Source organism: Aotus nancymaae, unplaced genomic scaffold (assembly GCF_030222135.1).
Source record: "Aotus nancymaae isolate 86718 unplaced genomic scaffold, 86718_ANA_hifiasm-v0.15.2.pri h1tg000028l, whole genome shotgun sequence".
Classification (NCBI taxonomy): Eukaryota; Metazoa; Chordata; class Mammalia; order Primates; family Aotidae; genus Aotus; species Aotus nancymaae.
In genome coordinates this window covers 23,864,286-23,880,492 of record NW_026988441.1, presented here as the reverse complement: position 1 = coordinate 23,880,492, position 16,207 = coordinate 23,864,286, and the positions used below count along the sequence as shown (strand labels likewise).

Below are 16,207 nucleotides of genomic sequence, written 5' to 3'. Positions count from 1 at the left end.
GACAGTGCTCCCGCTCAGGGCTTTTGAGACAGCCCCTATTTTCTGCCCAAGTCTTACAGAGGGATCTGAGGGGTCTGCAACTTCAGAACGGGAATATATTTCACTATGTGGATGACCTTCTGTGTAGCCCAACCCAGGAGCTTTCTGACCAAAATACTATAAGAACTTTGCATTTCCTGGCAGATGGGATACAGAGTATCCAAAAAGAAGACACAGATTATTCTCCAATGGGTACAATATTTAGGGTATTTGTTAACACCAAGAGCCTGGCAAATGTCTCCAGAACAAGTGCAAGCCATAGGTAATTTGGGGGTCCCCAACACCAAGCAGCGGCTTTGTTCTTTTTTGGGAATGGCCAAGTTTTGCAAAATAGAGATACAAATTTTGGGACTCACAGCAAAGCCTCACTAGGAAGCAGCAAGTGGGTCTGCAAATGAGCTAACGGAATAAACCCCCAAAATTAGAGAAGCTTTTGTCAAGCTAAAACAGGCTCTCACCCAGGTTCACACTCCTGGCATCCCAGACCTAACTAAACCCTTCTCCCCGTATGTAGCAGAGAAGAGGGGCATAGGTGTGGAAGTGCTAGCCAAGAAATTAGAATCAGAACCCGGACCAACTGCCTATTTCTCAAAGAAGTTGGGCAGAGTGCCCTTGGGATGGCCAAGTTGCCTTCAGGCAATAGCAGCCAGTTAGGTTAGTGGAGGAAGCCACTAACATCACCCTAGGACAACCACTGGCAGTTCTAACCCCCATCAGGTAAAGTCAGTCTTACAGACAAGGGGACACAGCTGGATGACAGGGGAAAGGTTAACCAAATACCAGGCCATGCTCCTAGGCGATCCAGACGTAACCCTTAAAACCTGAAACACACTGAATTCAGTTTCATTTCTGCCCACAGGCCCAACAGCAGATCCTTCCTACAAGCAGGTCATTGCACACACATATGTTAGCTGGCCTGATTTAAAAGACCAGCCTCTCCCAGATTCTGAGAGGATGACTGGTGTACAGATAGAAGTAGCTTTGTGTCAAATGGGACACGCCAAGCTGAATATGCATAACAAATTATAACACAATGACTGAAGCCCAGCCATTGCCCCCGCACATCAGCACAAAAGGCTGAAATTAGTGCTCTTACTCGAGCACTAATATTGGGACAAGGAAAATACCTAAACATCTATACAGATTCTAAATACGCATTCCTTATGGTTCGTGCTCATGCTGCCATCTGGAAAGAAAGGGAACTGCTAACTAGGAAACACTCCCCTATAAAGGGCAATGATATTTCTACCAAAAAGGAAAAAGCTGAGGCAATGTAAATATAAGTAGACAGTATTTTGTGGGGACCATGCTTGAGGATTATAATATGAAAGCAAAGATTCAAGTTGCCTGGAATCTATACTTTGTTCACCACACGTTACAAGTGGATTTGTAAGGCAAAAAGAGGACAGAGACTGGCCCTTCTTTGGGCTGGTACAAAGTTGTTTGTCAGAAATTCTTATTTACACAAATAACATTAATTATTGATTGGAGGTACATCATTAAGCTTTAGAGCGTCCAGTGTGGCATTATTAGTTTCATTCACAGCTACTGGTGGCAATAGCAAATAGTTTCAAGAGATGAATACACAGTTGAAAGGGGGGAAGGAATAATTGTGCTCTCATTTTAAAGTCTCTTCAAGTTTAACAACTGAAATGACCTGCATTTCTCAGATGAGTTTTTTAATTTTCCAAATCTCAAGACCTAGATTCAGAATTTGGAGCTCCAGATTTAGATTCTGGATAAACAGAGTATCAGCAGGTGTTACCTGCACATTTGTGGACATTTCCGCAATAGGAGGAACTGGAGATTCTCAGTGCATACATGTTACTCTAATTGGGCTTGTAAGCCCCATGGTCTCTAATCAGTTTCAGGTCTGAAGATAGGTAACTGAAAGAGGTAAAATGGTTGACCACAGCCCTGTGAAGTTTGTAGGAATCTGCTCTAGCCGCTCTAGAAGTGACTGTAGAGGACTATAAATACCAAATAGGCAGAGACACTATTCTGCCTGTGACAGCAGCACTTTGCAGTGAATTTGGGAGTTGACTGGAAGCCTGAGAGGGTAAGGCCACTCCAGAGTAGATCCTGGTTGGCACCTTATATGTTTATTTCATATCTGGTAATTCTAGACAGTGTTTGGAAAATATCATTAAAAGAAAAATTTTCGGGTGGGGGGCAAAGGGAGGGAGAGCATCAGGACAAATATTTAATGCATGTGGGGATTAAAATTACATGACAGGTTGACAGGTGGAGCAAACCACTATGGCACATGTGTATCTGTGTCACAAACTTGCACATTCTGCACATGTATCCCAGAACCTAAAAAATAAAGAAAAAAGCCGGGCGCGGTGGCTCATGCCTATAATTCCAGCACTTTGGGAGGCCGAGGCGGGTGGATCACGAGATCAAGAGATCGAGACCATCCTGGTCAACAAGGTGAAACCTCGCCTCTACTAAAAATATAAAAATTAGCTGGGCATGGTGGTGCGTGCCTGTAATTCCAGCTACTCAGGAGGCTGAGGCAGGAGAATTGCTTGAACCCAGGAGGCGGAGGTTGCGGTGAGCCGAGATCGCGCCATTGCACTCCAGTCTGGGTAAAAACAGCAAAAAATTCAGCCTCAAAAAAAAAAAAAAGAAAAAATAATACAAAATTTTGACTGAGCATGGTGGCTCACGCCTTTAATCCCAGCACTTTGGAAGGCCGAGCTGGGTAGATCGTGAGGTCAAGGAGTTCAAGACCAGCCTGACCAACACAGTGAAACCCTGTCTCTACTAAAAATACAAAAATTAGGCTGGCCGTGGTGGCTCACGCCTGTAATCCAAGCACTTTGGAGGCCAAGGCGGGTGGATCACCTGAGGTCAGGAGTTTAAGACCAGACTGACCAACATGGTGAAACCCCATCTTTATAAAAAAAAAAAAGAAAGAGAAAGAGAAAAAAATACAAAAATTAGCTGGGCATGGTGGTGTGTGCCTGTAATCACAGCTACTTGAGAGGCTGCGGCAGGAGAATCGCTTGAACCAAGGAACTGAAGTCCACAGTAAGCCAAGATCATGCTACTGTACTCCAGCCTGGGCGACACAGCGGGACTCGGTCTCAAAAAAAAAGAAATTTTTCTTCAGCCAGAGGAACTCCACAATGATAGAACAGAAAGAAAACTGTTTTATTAAAAAATGATTTAGAATGTGACATCCATCATAGACAATCTGCCTAAGAGATTAGAAAGATGGTTCGCATAATTAGTGTACACATAAAATAATTTGCAGCACCATATCATACATAGTTTATCTTCAATTCACCTGGTAATTGGAGAAACCATCCATGTATGCTAATTGGCTATATTCAGTAATGAAAAAACTTTTTTTTTTTTTGAGACAGAGTCTCACACTGTCACACACCCAGGCTGGAGTGCAGTGGTGCGATCTCGGCTCACTGCGACCTCAGCCTCCAGGGTTCAAGCAATTCTCCTGCCTCAGCCTCCCAAGTAGCTGGGATTACAGGTACACACCACCAAGCCCGGCTAATTTTTTGTACTTTTAGTAGAAATGGGGTTTCACCATGTTGGCCAGGCTGGTCTCTAACTCCTAACCTCAGGTGATCCATCCGCCTTGGCCTCCCAAATGCTGGAATTACAGGCGTAAGCCACTGCACCCAGCATCTATTTACATTTTAAAGCAATGGCTCTCTACTTCCTGAGCACTGGGCTCCAGGGCTCCTGCTTGCTCTCTCCTGATGGCTAGTGTTCTCTCTAGACCCCATGATCTGCCACTGAAACACAGCCCACAGCACAGCACAGGGCTCACAGTTGGAAGCTCACATTACGTGAAGACTAGTTGCCACATCAGCACTCCAGTGCCACATCAGAATGTGAAGCCTGAGCAGCAGAAGAACCTGCAGGCCTCCTGGGTAAAATTTCACTTTCAGAATATTGGAACTGAGAGCAGTGCTTCAGCCTCAGTTTCTATTAAAAAAAAAAAATCTTTTCAAAATTATTGTTGAATATAGCCAAATAGCATACATGGAAAAATACTGCTGGATTTCCAGCATGAGTCTAGAGAGAGATAGCTCCAAGAGTTCTTGCTGTGACAGCCCACCTCATTCACAGACACCAAAGGATAGTAATAGGGTCTCTGAAACAGCCAGCCAGAGCATTGGAGAGAAAAACAGCCCTCAATTCTGAGAAAGATTATATTGAGAATAAAAAAGTTAAAAGCATGTTTTAAAAAATCACTCAGATTAGATATAAGAATGACCGTGTCGGCCAGAAAACATTCCCCTCAAAAGATAACACTCAAAGTGCACAGCTACTCTCAGCATGAGAAACATGAGCATTATATAAAAGGAGAAAATATTCTCGGCAGAATTTACTAAGCTTTCTCTGTCATCTCTGCTGCTCTCATCTTCTATTCTTGTAATTGGAGATCTACACTGAAATACAACTGAAAATGTCTATAAGCACTTTTAGATGAATGATTGGAATTTGATTTTGTTCACATAGTGGAATATATTTGAGCTTGCAACATAGCTAACAAGAGCTATTGTGGTTTTCCAGTGGCCACATCGCCCCTGTTTATTTGTCCTGTAATAGCAGCATTCCAATTTAGGATGAAATGACAATAAAATTATGTTTACCTGTAATTATCCATATTGGACAAATTAATAAGCATGTCAGAATAATATCTACTGTAACAATTTGCTAGTAAATTTTCTTTGGATATAGATATATCTAATTATAAATTTTTTTTTTTTTTTTGAGACGGAGTTTCACTCTTGTTACCCAGGCTGAAGTGCAATGGCGTGATATCGGCTCACCGCAACCTCCGCCTCCTGGGTTCAGGCAATTCTCCTGCCTCAGCCTCCTGAGTAGCTGGGATTATAGGCATGCGCCACTATGCCCAGCTAATTTTTTGTATTTTTAGTAGAGACAGGGTTTCACCATGTTGATCAGGATGGTCTTGATCTCTTGACCTCGTGATCCACCCACCTCGGCCTCCCAAAGTGTTGGGATTACAGGCGTGAGCCACTGCGCCCAGCTTTTTCTCTTAATCTTTATTATTCTGTATTGCTAGGTTTAATTCTATCTTTGTGCAAAGCGTCTGTGTACTCTTAAAATGAGCTTAGTCTGAAAAAAATCTGTGTCTACTTTAAAAGATTAACACTAAAAGCGTAAACCTTTGCCAAAATAAAAATAAGGAATAAATCTGAGGTCCTAGGGAAAAAAAAATCCTGAGTCAAGCCAGGTACACTGGCTCATGCCTGTAATCCCAGCACTTTGAAAGGCCAAGGCAACGTATCACCTGAAGTCAGGAGTTTGGGAACAACCTGGTCAACGTGGCGAAACTCCATCTCTACTAAAAATGTAAAAATTAGCTGGGTATGGTGGTAGGCACTTGTAGTCCCAGCTACTTGGAAAGCTGAGGCAGGAGAATTGCTTGAACCTTGGAGGCGGAGGTTGCAGTGAGCCAAAATGGAGACATTGCACCCCAGCCTCCGTGACAAGAGCAAAATTCCATCTCAAAAAAAAAAAAAAAAAGACAAACAATCCTGAGTCACAAAAAAATGCCAAAAGGTTTATTTAGCTGCTAATACGATATACACATATTTAAAAAGCGGAGAAAAATAGCTACATATAATCTAAATGCTTTCAGAACACAGAAATTAACAAAATATTCTTTCTTATTTTCAGTTATGAAAATAGAGCCCTTAAGGCCAGGTGTGGTGGCTCACGCCTATAATCCCAGCACTTTGGGAGGCCAAGGTGGGCGGATCACAAGGTCAGGAGATTGAGACCATCCTGAGTAACAAGGTGAAACACCATCTCTACTAAAAATACAAAAAATTAGCTGGGCATGGTAGTGCATTCCTGTAGTCCCAGTTACTCAGGAGGCTGAGGCAGGACAATCGCTTGAACCTGGGAGGCAGAGGTTGTAGTGAGCCGAGATCATGCCACTGCACTCCATCCTTGGTGACAGAGAAGACTATATGTCAAAAAATATATATATAAATAAAAGAGAGAGAGATGAAAAGATATACTCCTAATAAAAAAAAAAAGAAAAATATGCCCCATGGGAGTCTCACAAAAAAAAAAAAAAGAAAATAGAGCTGTTTGGTTGGATGCAGTGATTCACGCCTGTAATCCCGAGACAGGTGGATCACTTAAGGTTAGGAATTCAAGACCAGCCCGTTTACCATGGTGAAGCCCTGTCTCTACTAAAAATAGAAAAATTATAGGCCTGGCGTGATGGCTCACGTCTGTAATCCAAGCACTTTGGAGGCCAAGGCGGGTAGATCACCTGAGGTCGGGAGTTCAAGACCAGCCTGACCAACATGGTGTAACCCTGTCTTTAAAAGAAAAAATAAATAAATAAATTATTAGCTGGGCATGGTGGTATGTGCCTATAATCCCAGCTACTTGGGAATCTGAGGTACAAGAATCGCTTGAACCTGGGAGGCGGAGGCTACAGTGAGCGAAGATCACGCCACTGCACTCCAGCCTGTGAAAGAGCAAGACTTTGTCTCAAAAAAGAAAAAAAAAAAAAAAGAAAGAAAAAAGAAAAGAGAGTCTTTTATTTCTAACTTATATTTTCTCTCACAACAGCCAGGTCTCTGGACATGTTGAACTCTTAAACATCTGAATTTTGGGCCAGCCGCGGTGGCTCACGCCTGTAATCCCAGCACTTTGGGAGGCCGAGGCGGGTGGATCACAAGGTCAAGAGATCGAGACCATCCTGGTCAACATGGTGAAACCCCGTCTCTACTAAAAATACAAAAAACATTAGCTGGGCATAGTGGTGCATGCCTGTAATCCCAGCTACTCAGGAGGCTGAGGCAGGAGAATTGCCTGAACCCAGGAGGCGGAGGTTGCAGTGAGCCGAGATCACGCCATTGCACTCCAGCCTGGGTAACAAGAGCGAAACTCCGTCTCAAAAAAAACAAAACAAAACAAAACAAAACAAAATCTGAATTTTAGTAGACACTGGATTCAGGCATCTAAGGAGTAGCCTTGGGCACACTGTATTCACTTCAAAGAATGCTTATGGGGAATAAAGCAGAAGAGAAAGACGTGTGATAAAAAATTAGAGTGGTTCACGTAACTAAAGCAGCTTCTTAGAGACCTATGAAGACAGTTGGATTCTTAGATAATAATAGCAGAGACTACAACACCCCACAGACACTAATAAACTACTGAGGCAGAAAATTAACAAAGACATTAGGACCTAAACTCAACACTTGACCAAATAGTGATAATAAACAAATAGAGTCGGCCAGGCACGGTGGCTCACACCTGTAATCCCAGCACTTTGGGAGACCCAGGTGGGCAAATCATGAGGTCAGGAGATTGAGACCACAATGGCCAACATGGTGAAACACCATCTCTAGTAAAAATACAAAAAAAAAAAAAAAAAAAAAAAAAATTGACTGGGCATGGTAGCTCACGCCTGTAATCTCAGCACTTCGGGAGGCCTAGGTAGGTGGATCACCTGAGGTCAGGAGTTCGAGACCAGCCTGACCAACATGGTGAAACCCCATCTCTTAAAAGAAAAAAGAAATTGGCTGGGTGTAGTTGCACACGCCTGTAATCCCAGCTACTCGGGAGAAAGAGACAGGAGAATCCCTCGAACCCGGGAGGCAGAGATTGCAGTGAGCCAAGATCACACCACTGCACTCCAGCCTGGGCAACAGAGTGAGACTCCATCTTTTTTTTTTTTTTTGAGACTCCATCTAAAAAACAAAAACTAAATAAAATAAATAGACATCTACAGAACTCTTCATCTAAACACAACATAATATGCAATGTTTCCACCACGACAGAGCACATTCTCTAAAACTGACCACAAAATCAGAAATAAAACAATCCTCCCCAAATTCAAAAATTTCAAAATTATATCAGCAACACATTCAGACCACAGCTTGATAAAAATATAATTCAATGGAAAGAAAACCACCTGAAACCAGACAATACATGGAAATTAAACAACCTGAACTTGAATGCCTTTGGGTAAATAATAAAATTAAGGCAGAAATAAAGTTATTTGAAATAAATCAGAACAAAGATACAGCATACCGGAATCACTGCAACACAGCTAAGGAAGTATTAAGAGAGAAATTTATATTAAATGAAAGTTGCCAGGAAATTTAAAAAAAAATTAAAAAAAGAAATAAAAAAAGAGAAATTTACAACATTAAATGCTCAAATAGAAAAGCTAGAAATATCTCAGTTCAATAACCTGACATCCTAAACAAAAGAATGAGAGAATTGAGAGCAAATCAACCCCTAAGCTAGCAGAAAACAAGAATTAACTAAAATCACATCTGAACTGAAGATTTAGACATAAAAAACTACAAAAGATTGGTCAGGAACAGTGGCTTAAGCCTGTAATCCTAGCACTTTGGGCGGCTGAGGCACGTGGCGATTGCCTGAACTCAGGAGTTCAAGACCAGCCCAGGCAACACGGTGAAACCCTGTCTCTACTAAAATAAAAAAACATCAGCCGGGCATGGCAGCATGTGCCTATAGTCCCAGCTACTCTGGAGGCTGAGGCAGGAGAATTGCTTGAACCCAGGAGGCGGAGCTTGCAGCGAGCAGAGATTTCGCTACAGCACTCCAGCCTGGGCAACAGAGAGAGACTGTCTCAAAAAAACAAACAACAGAAAAAACTACAAATGATTAAAAAATTAAAAGTAAATGTTTTAAAAAACTGGTAAGATAAATAAATCACTAGCTAGATTAATAAAGAAAAAAAGAGTAGATTTTTTAAAAAAATTAGTAATGAAGGCCGGGCGCGGTGGCTCACGCCTGTAATCCCAGCACTTTGGGAGGCCGAGGCAGGTGGATCACGAGGTCAAGACATCGAGACCATGGTGAAACCCCGTCTCTACTAAAAATACAAAAAATTAGCTGGGCATGGTGGTGCGTGCCTGTAATCCCAGCTGCTCAGGAGGCTGAGGCAGGAGAATTGCCTGAACCCAGGAGGCGGAGGTTGTGGTGAGCCGAGATCGCGCCATTGCACCCCAGCCTGGGTAACAAGAGCGAAATTCCGTCTCAAAAAATAAAATAAAATAAAAAATAAGTAATGACAAATGGGCATTACCACTGACCTGACAAAAATACAATTGAAGTCTACAATGAGCACCTCTATGTACCCTAACTAAAAAATCTAGAAAAATGAATACATTCCTGGAAAAATACGTCCTCCCTAGACTGAACAGAAAAGAAATTGAACCCATGAATAAACCAATAAAAAGCTCCAAAATCGAATTAGTAACAAGTAGCTTACCAACCAAAAAAAGCCCAGGACCAGTTGTACTTACAGCTGAATTCTACCAGATGTACAAAGAAGAGCTGGTATTATTTTTACTAAAACTATTCCCAATAATTGAGAAAGGACTTCTCCCCAAGTTATTATATAAGAACCGCATCATTTTGATTTTAAAAAAACCTGGCAGACAAAAAAACAAAAATACTTCAGGCCAGTATTTTTAATATTTAATAAATATTAACAAAAAAATCTTCAACAAAATACTGAAAAACCAAATCCACCAGTACATCAGAAAGTTAATCAATTATGATCAAGTAGGACTTATCCCTGGGATGCAAGGTTGGTTCAAAATATAGAAATTGGCCAGGCGTGGTGGCTCACACCTGTAATCCAAGCACTTTGGAGGCCAAGGCGGGCAGATCACCCGAGGTCGGGAGTTCAAGACCAGCCTGACCAACATAGTGAAACCACATCTTATAAAATAAATAAATAAATGAAAATAAATATATATATATAAATCAATAATTATCATTTATCACATAAACAGAATGAAAGACAAAAACCACAAAATTATCTCAATAGATGCAGAAAAAAAGCTTTCAGTAAAATTTAACATCCTTTATGTTATAACCTTCAACAAGCTAGGCATTGAAGGTACATACTTCAAAATAACAAGTGATGTGTGACACATTTACAGCCAACATACCAAATAGACTCAACTTGGAAGCATTTTTTTTTTTAACTGACATAAGACAAGAATGCCTTCTTTCACCACTCCTATTCAACATAGAATCTGAAGTCCTGGCAAGAGCAATCAGGCAAGACAAAACAATAAAAGGCACTCAAACAGAAAGACAGGAACTCATACTATATCCTCAGCAGAAAAGTTTTGTAAGCTGACAACTTCGACAAAGTTTCAGAATACAAAATAAACACACAAAAATTAGTAGCACCTCTGTACATCAACAACATCCAATCCAAAGTCCAAATTAAAAATACAATCCCAATTATAATTGCCACAAAAAAGAATAAAATATCTAGAAATACAGTTAACTAGGGAGACGAAAGATCTCTAGGACAAGAATTACAAAACACTTCTTTATGGCCAGGCGTGGTGGCTCACGTCTGTAATCCAAGCACTTTGGAGGCCAAGGCGGGTGAATCACCTGAAGTCAGGAGTTCAAGACCAGCCTGACCAACATGGTGAAACCTCGTCTTGAAAAAATAAAAAAATAGGCCGGGTGTGGTGGCTCACGCCTATAATCCCAGCACTTTGGGAGGCCAAGGCAGGTGGATCACGAGGTCAAGAGATCGAGACCATCCTGGTCAACATGGTGAAACCCTGTCTCTACTAAAAATACAAGAAATTAGCTGGACATGGTGGCGCGTGCCTGTAATCCCCAGCTACTCAGGAGGCTGAGGCAGGAGAATTGCCTGAACCCAGGAGGCGGAGGTTGCAGTGAGCCGAGATCCTGCCATTGCACTCCAGCCTGGGTAACAAGAGCGAAATTCCGTCTCCAAAAAAAATAAAAATAAATAAATAAATAAAGTAAAACAAAACACTTTTTTTTTGTCACTAGGTGCCAGGCTGGAGTACAGTGGCGTGATCTCGGCTCACTGCAACCTCTGTCTCCCGGGTTCAAGCGATTCTCCTGCCTCAGCCTTCCTAGTAGTTGGGACTACAGGTGCATGCCATCACACCCAGCTAAGTTTTGTATTTTAGTAGAGACAGGTTTCACCATGTTGGCCAGGATGGTTTCAATCTCCTACCTTGTGATCCGCCCTCCTCGGACTCCCAAAGTGCTGGGATTACAGGCGTAAGCCACCACACTGGGCCCTACAAAACACTTTTTAAAGAAGTCAGAGATTAGCCCGGCATGGTGGTGCATGCATGTAGTCCCAGCTACTCGGGAGGCTGAGGCAGAAGAATCACTTGAACCCGGAAGGTGGAGGTTGCAGTGAGCTGAGATCGAAACACTGCACTCCAGCTTGGGCAACAGAGACACCTTCCTTACAACATATACAAAAATTAACATGATGAATTAAATTCTTAAATTAAAACTTAGAATTATAGAAAACTGTGGAAGATAACCTAGGAAATATCATTCTAGACGTGGGAACCAGCAAATTTTATAATGAACATACCCAAAGCAATTGCAACTAATGACAAATGGGACCTAATTGAACTAAAAAGTTTCTTCACAGAAAAGAAAACTATTAACAGAGTAAAAACAACCTACAGAATTAAAATATATATATATTTGCAAACTATGCTTTTGACAAAAGTCTAATATCCAGAATCCATAATGACCTTAAGTAAGTTTACAAGAAAAAAACAATCTCATTAAAAAGTAGATGGCTGGGCATAGAGGTTCACGCCTGTAATCCCAGCACTTTGGGATGCTGAGGCAGGTGGATCACCTTGAAGAGGGAGACCCAGGTATCTCAGATCGACTTCACCTTTTCGTTCCTAAGACTGTAAACTTCCCCTCTTCATTCCTAAGACTGTAAACGGAAGCCCTTTTCATATGTAATCCCTGAAACTGTAAACAGAGATCCTTTTCATTTTTCATACGTAATTCCTAAGACTGTAAACTGAAACCCTTTTCGTATGTAATTTCTGAGACTGTAAAGAGAGACTCTTTTCATATATTAAGCTATAAACCTAAGATTCTTCCATGTGTAACATTTAAAGTATAAGCCTAGGTGAGCTTGGCTGTTAGGCAACTATGACACCTAGCTCCCAGGCGAATAAACTGCTTCCTCCTGTATTCGGTGTCCCAGAGATCCGTTTCACGCAGCCGCTCCTGCTAGAACCTAAGGTCAGAAGTTCAAAACCAGCCTAGCCACCATGGTAAAACCTTGTCTCTACTAAAAATACAAAATTAGCCAGGCATGGTAGTGCTTATGCCTCTAAAATTCCAGCTATGTGGGAGGCTGAGGAAGGAGAATAGCTTGAACCCGGGAGGTGGAGTTGAAATGAGCCAAGATCACACGACTGCATTCTGGCCTGAGCACAAGAGCAAAATTCCAAAAAACATGAGCAGTTTTTTGCCTGTTTTTCAAAAGACATACATGTAGCTAAAAAGAATATTAAAAAATGCTCATTATGGGGCCAGGCGCGGTGGCTCACGCCTGTAATCCCAGCACTTTGGGAGGCCGAGGCGGGTGGATCACGAGGTCAAGAGATCGAGACCATCCTGGTCATCATGGTGAAACCCCGTCTCTACTAAAAATACAAAAAATTAGCTGGGCATGGTGGTGCGTGCCTGTAATCCCAGCTACTCAGGAGGCTGAGGCAGGAGAATTGCCTGAACCCAGCAGGCGGAGGTTGCGGTGAGCCGAGATCGCGCCATTGCACTCCAGCCTGGGTAACGAGAGCGAAATTCTGTCTCCAAAAAAAATAAAAAAAAATGCTCATTACTAGGCTGGGCGCAGTGGCTTACGCCTGTAATACCGGCCCTCTAGGAGGCTGTGGCAGGCAGATTGTCTGAGTTCAGGAGTTTGAGACCAGCCTGGGCAACATGGTGAAACCCCGTCTCTTTTTTTTTTTTTTTTTGAGATGGAGTTTTACTCGTTACCCAGGCTGGAGTGCAATGGTGCGATCTTGGCTCACTGCAACCTCCACCTCCTGGGTTCAGGCAATTCTCCTGCCTCAGCCCCCTGAGCAGCTGGGATTACAGGCACACACCACCATGCCCAGCTAATTTTTTGTATTTTTAGTAGAGACGGGGTTTTATGTTGAAACCAGGATGGTCTCGATCTCTTGACCTCGTGATCCACCCGCCTCAGCCTCCCAAAGTGCTGGGATTATAGGCGTGAGCCACCGCCCACAGCGAAACCTGGTCTTAAAAAAAAAAAAAAAAAGAAAAGAACAACAAACACTGAGACTTAGTTGAAAGTGGAGGGCAGGAGGACAAAGAGAATCAGAAAAAAAATACTTCTTTGGCGCCATGCTTAGTACCTCAGTGACAAAATCTGCACATTAAACCTTCATGACACAATTTTATTTATTTAACAAACCTACAGATGTACCCATGAACCAAAAATAAAAGTTAAAACTAAAAACTCCGTGGGTGGGGAGAGGGCAATGTAGGCCGAAGGACTGGTTTGTACCACAAACAGTGGCTTAGGTGGGGCTGCATTCTGATTTATTTTTGTATCCATGCAACCAGATGGGATTATGAACAATTGGTCCAGAACCCTAGGATGGTGCAGAAAACATATTACTGCTGCAGATTCAGTGTCTGCTGGTGGGGATATTCCAGGAGACTTGTAATCTTTTTTTTTTTAGGGTTTTGGCAAGAAGCACTGGGATCAAAAATGATGTTGTGAATTTTCTGAGGGTGGTGCCTAGTCTTGGGAAGGTTGTGGGCATGTCAGTGTCTAGTGGGTGTGTTTTTAAGTGGGTGAAAATCTTGTGGAGGCAGCTGTGGGAAAGTGGGGTTTGTTATCAGAGCTCTGTCCTCTAAGTTTTCAGTCCTCGTTCACCCTTAGAGGAGACCTGAAATCACAGGACAATGAGCAATGTGACAGCTTGTGTACAGGAGAGCACAGCCTCCCATTCCCAGGCATGCAGAGTTCCATTCCCGGGAAGCCCTCTGTGGTATCTTTTTTCTGGCACAAAATGTGTCATTTACTGAACACCAAGCAATTCTCCAACACTCACTGTCCAACATTTGATTTCTGACACCACACGGAGTCAGCACAGACCATGATTCACAGCACAGTCCCACAACACTGTCTTTACTACAGATGCCAGTCACAAACTTCATAGGCTGATCTACGCTTCTGAGCCACTGTTTGATAACTGGGGACTCCCAGAACATTCCTCAAGTTCAGTAATGTAATAGAGTAACTCACAGAACTCAGTGAAACACTATAGTTGTGTTTACCAGTTTATTATAAAAGATACAACTTGGGCTGGGCGCGGTGGCTCACACCTGTAATCTCAGCACTTTGGAAGGCCGAGGCAGGTGAATCACCTGAGGTCAGGAGCTAGACACCAGCCTGACCAACATGGCGAAACCCTCTCTCTACTAAAAATACCAAAAAAAATAAAAATTAGCTGGCTGTGGTGGCATGCACCTGCAGTCCCAGCTACTCGGGAGGCTGAGGCAGGAGAATCGCTTGAACCTGGGAATTGGAGGTTGCAGTGAGAGATCGCCCCACTGCACTGCACTCCAGCCTGGCAACAGAGTGAGACTCCATCTCAAAAAATAATAATAATAATAATAAAAGACAAATAGTTGATCATGTGAATTAGAAAGAGGATGTTGGCATTTGAGAATGTGAGAAGAAACTGAAAATTTAGTATTTTACTGCAAGTCAAAGACTGGAGGAATGGGAGATGAGGGGTACATTTGAGACCCAAAGTGAAAAACGCAGGGGAAAATCAGTCCCTTGTGGAGTGTGAAAGTAACTAAGTAGCAGGCAATTAGACTGAGGTTTCTCTAGTTCCCGGGTTCCTACTTTTTAAAAACTCTAACTCAAATGCATTTTTTCGGTAAATTACTGGATTGAGAGAAACAAAATTCAGGCTTAACCAACCATAAACTGCCAATTAACCTCTGATCACATAAGCAGAAAAAGTATACCTTAAACGTACAAATCAAGTAACAATGTAACTGTACCTAACCAATTATTTAATTTTGTTTTTTTTTTATTGTGCACCTTTAAAAGTCTTTCCTTCAAGCTGCTCCCATAAACCACAAACTACAAACCACAGCTGAGTGGTCCACAATTTTTGAATCACACTTTGATTAAATTTCTTCTAAATTTTTGCGGTGATGCCCATAATTTTTCTTCTTCTTCTTATTTTTTTTTTGAGACGGAGTTTCGCTCTTATTGCCCAGGCTTGAGTGCAATGGCGCGATCCTGCCTCACCGCAATCTCCGCCACCCGGCTTCAAGCGATTCTCCTGCCTCAGCGTGCTGAGTAGCTGGGATTACAGGCATGTGCCTCCACGCCCTGATAATTTTGTATTTTGAATAGAGACGGGGTTTCACCATGTTGGTCAGGCTGATCGCGAAGTCCTCAGGTGATCCGCCCGCCTCGGCCTCCCAACGTGCAACATCACTGGCGTGAGCCACCGCACCCGGACCTCTCATAAATTTGTAATAGGTGAAAAGAGGAACTAGGAAACCCCGGACCAAAGCTCTTCGCATTCACGGACCCGCACCCTGAATCAGGATTCTCCCCCGATGACCGTCCCGTGGTCCCTGCACAATCTGGGAAAGCCACGGCCCTGCGGACGCCGAGCTGCCCAGAGATGGCTCCACGCCAGGGCACAGTCCCTGCCCAGGGAAGACTGGACGCCTGGGGCCTGCAGTCAGCGAAACCGCCATCTTACGGCCGAAGGCTGAGGCCGAGCTTGGCAAGCAGAACTCCGGAGAACTCCGGGCGCAGACTGTGCAGCTGACTGCGGGGAGGCCTGAGTCCGCCACAGCCCCTTCCCCGCGATTTCAACCAGCCCCTCCCTCCCTCGGGATGTCGCACCCAGCACTCTCACCATTTCTAGGCTTCCAGAGGGTCCCGGCGTCTTAGCTGCGGATCTCCCAATTTATGCAGGTCGCAAGGCCACAGAGGCTGGGCCTCTAGGAGGAGAGGACAGGGAGCAGGGAAGGCGAGACCGAGACCTCCAGCTGCAGGGAGACACAAAGGCGCCGCCAAATCCCGGAAGCCATCTTGTCTGCTCCAGCTGCATGCCTGATTGGACGGTTCCCAGCCCAGCGTTTCTGATTGGATGACGTTTAAGGTCCTGACCGTTCAGGGCCTGAGTGACAGAAGCTGTGATCAGACTCTGGGCTGAGTGAAGAGTGACAGCCTAAGATGCAGCCTTTTCAGCCAGGGCGTCTTTTTTTTAACTGAGCCAAGCCCATCCCAGAGGATATTTGCATTTAACCTTGTGTA

General features: G+C 43.3%; 1 protein-coding gene across 1 annotated transcript in view; it reads right to left on the bottom strand.

Moving 5' to 3' along the window:
- LOC110567332 (zinc finger protein 675) overlaps positions 1-15,978 on the bottom strand; it is a 31,785-nt gene extending 15,807 nt beyond the window's left edge. The window contains exon 1 of the mRNA XM_064381550.1: positions 15,807-15,978. Within this exon, the coding sequence (XP_064237620.1) occupies positions 15,807-15,809 (3 nt within the window). The 5' untranslated portion in view covers positions 15,810-15,978. The remainder of the gene's footprint in view (positions 1-15,806) is intronic.
- Positions 15,979-16,207: the final 229 nt, after the last annotated feature.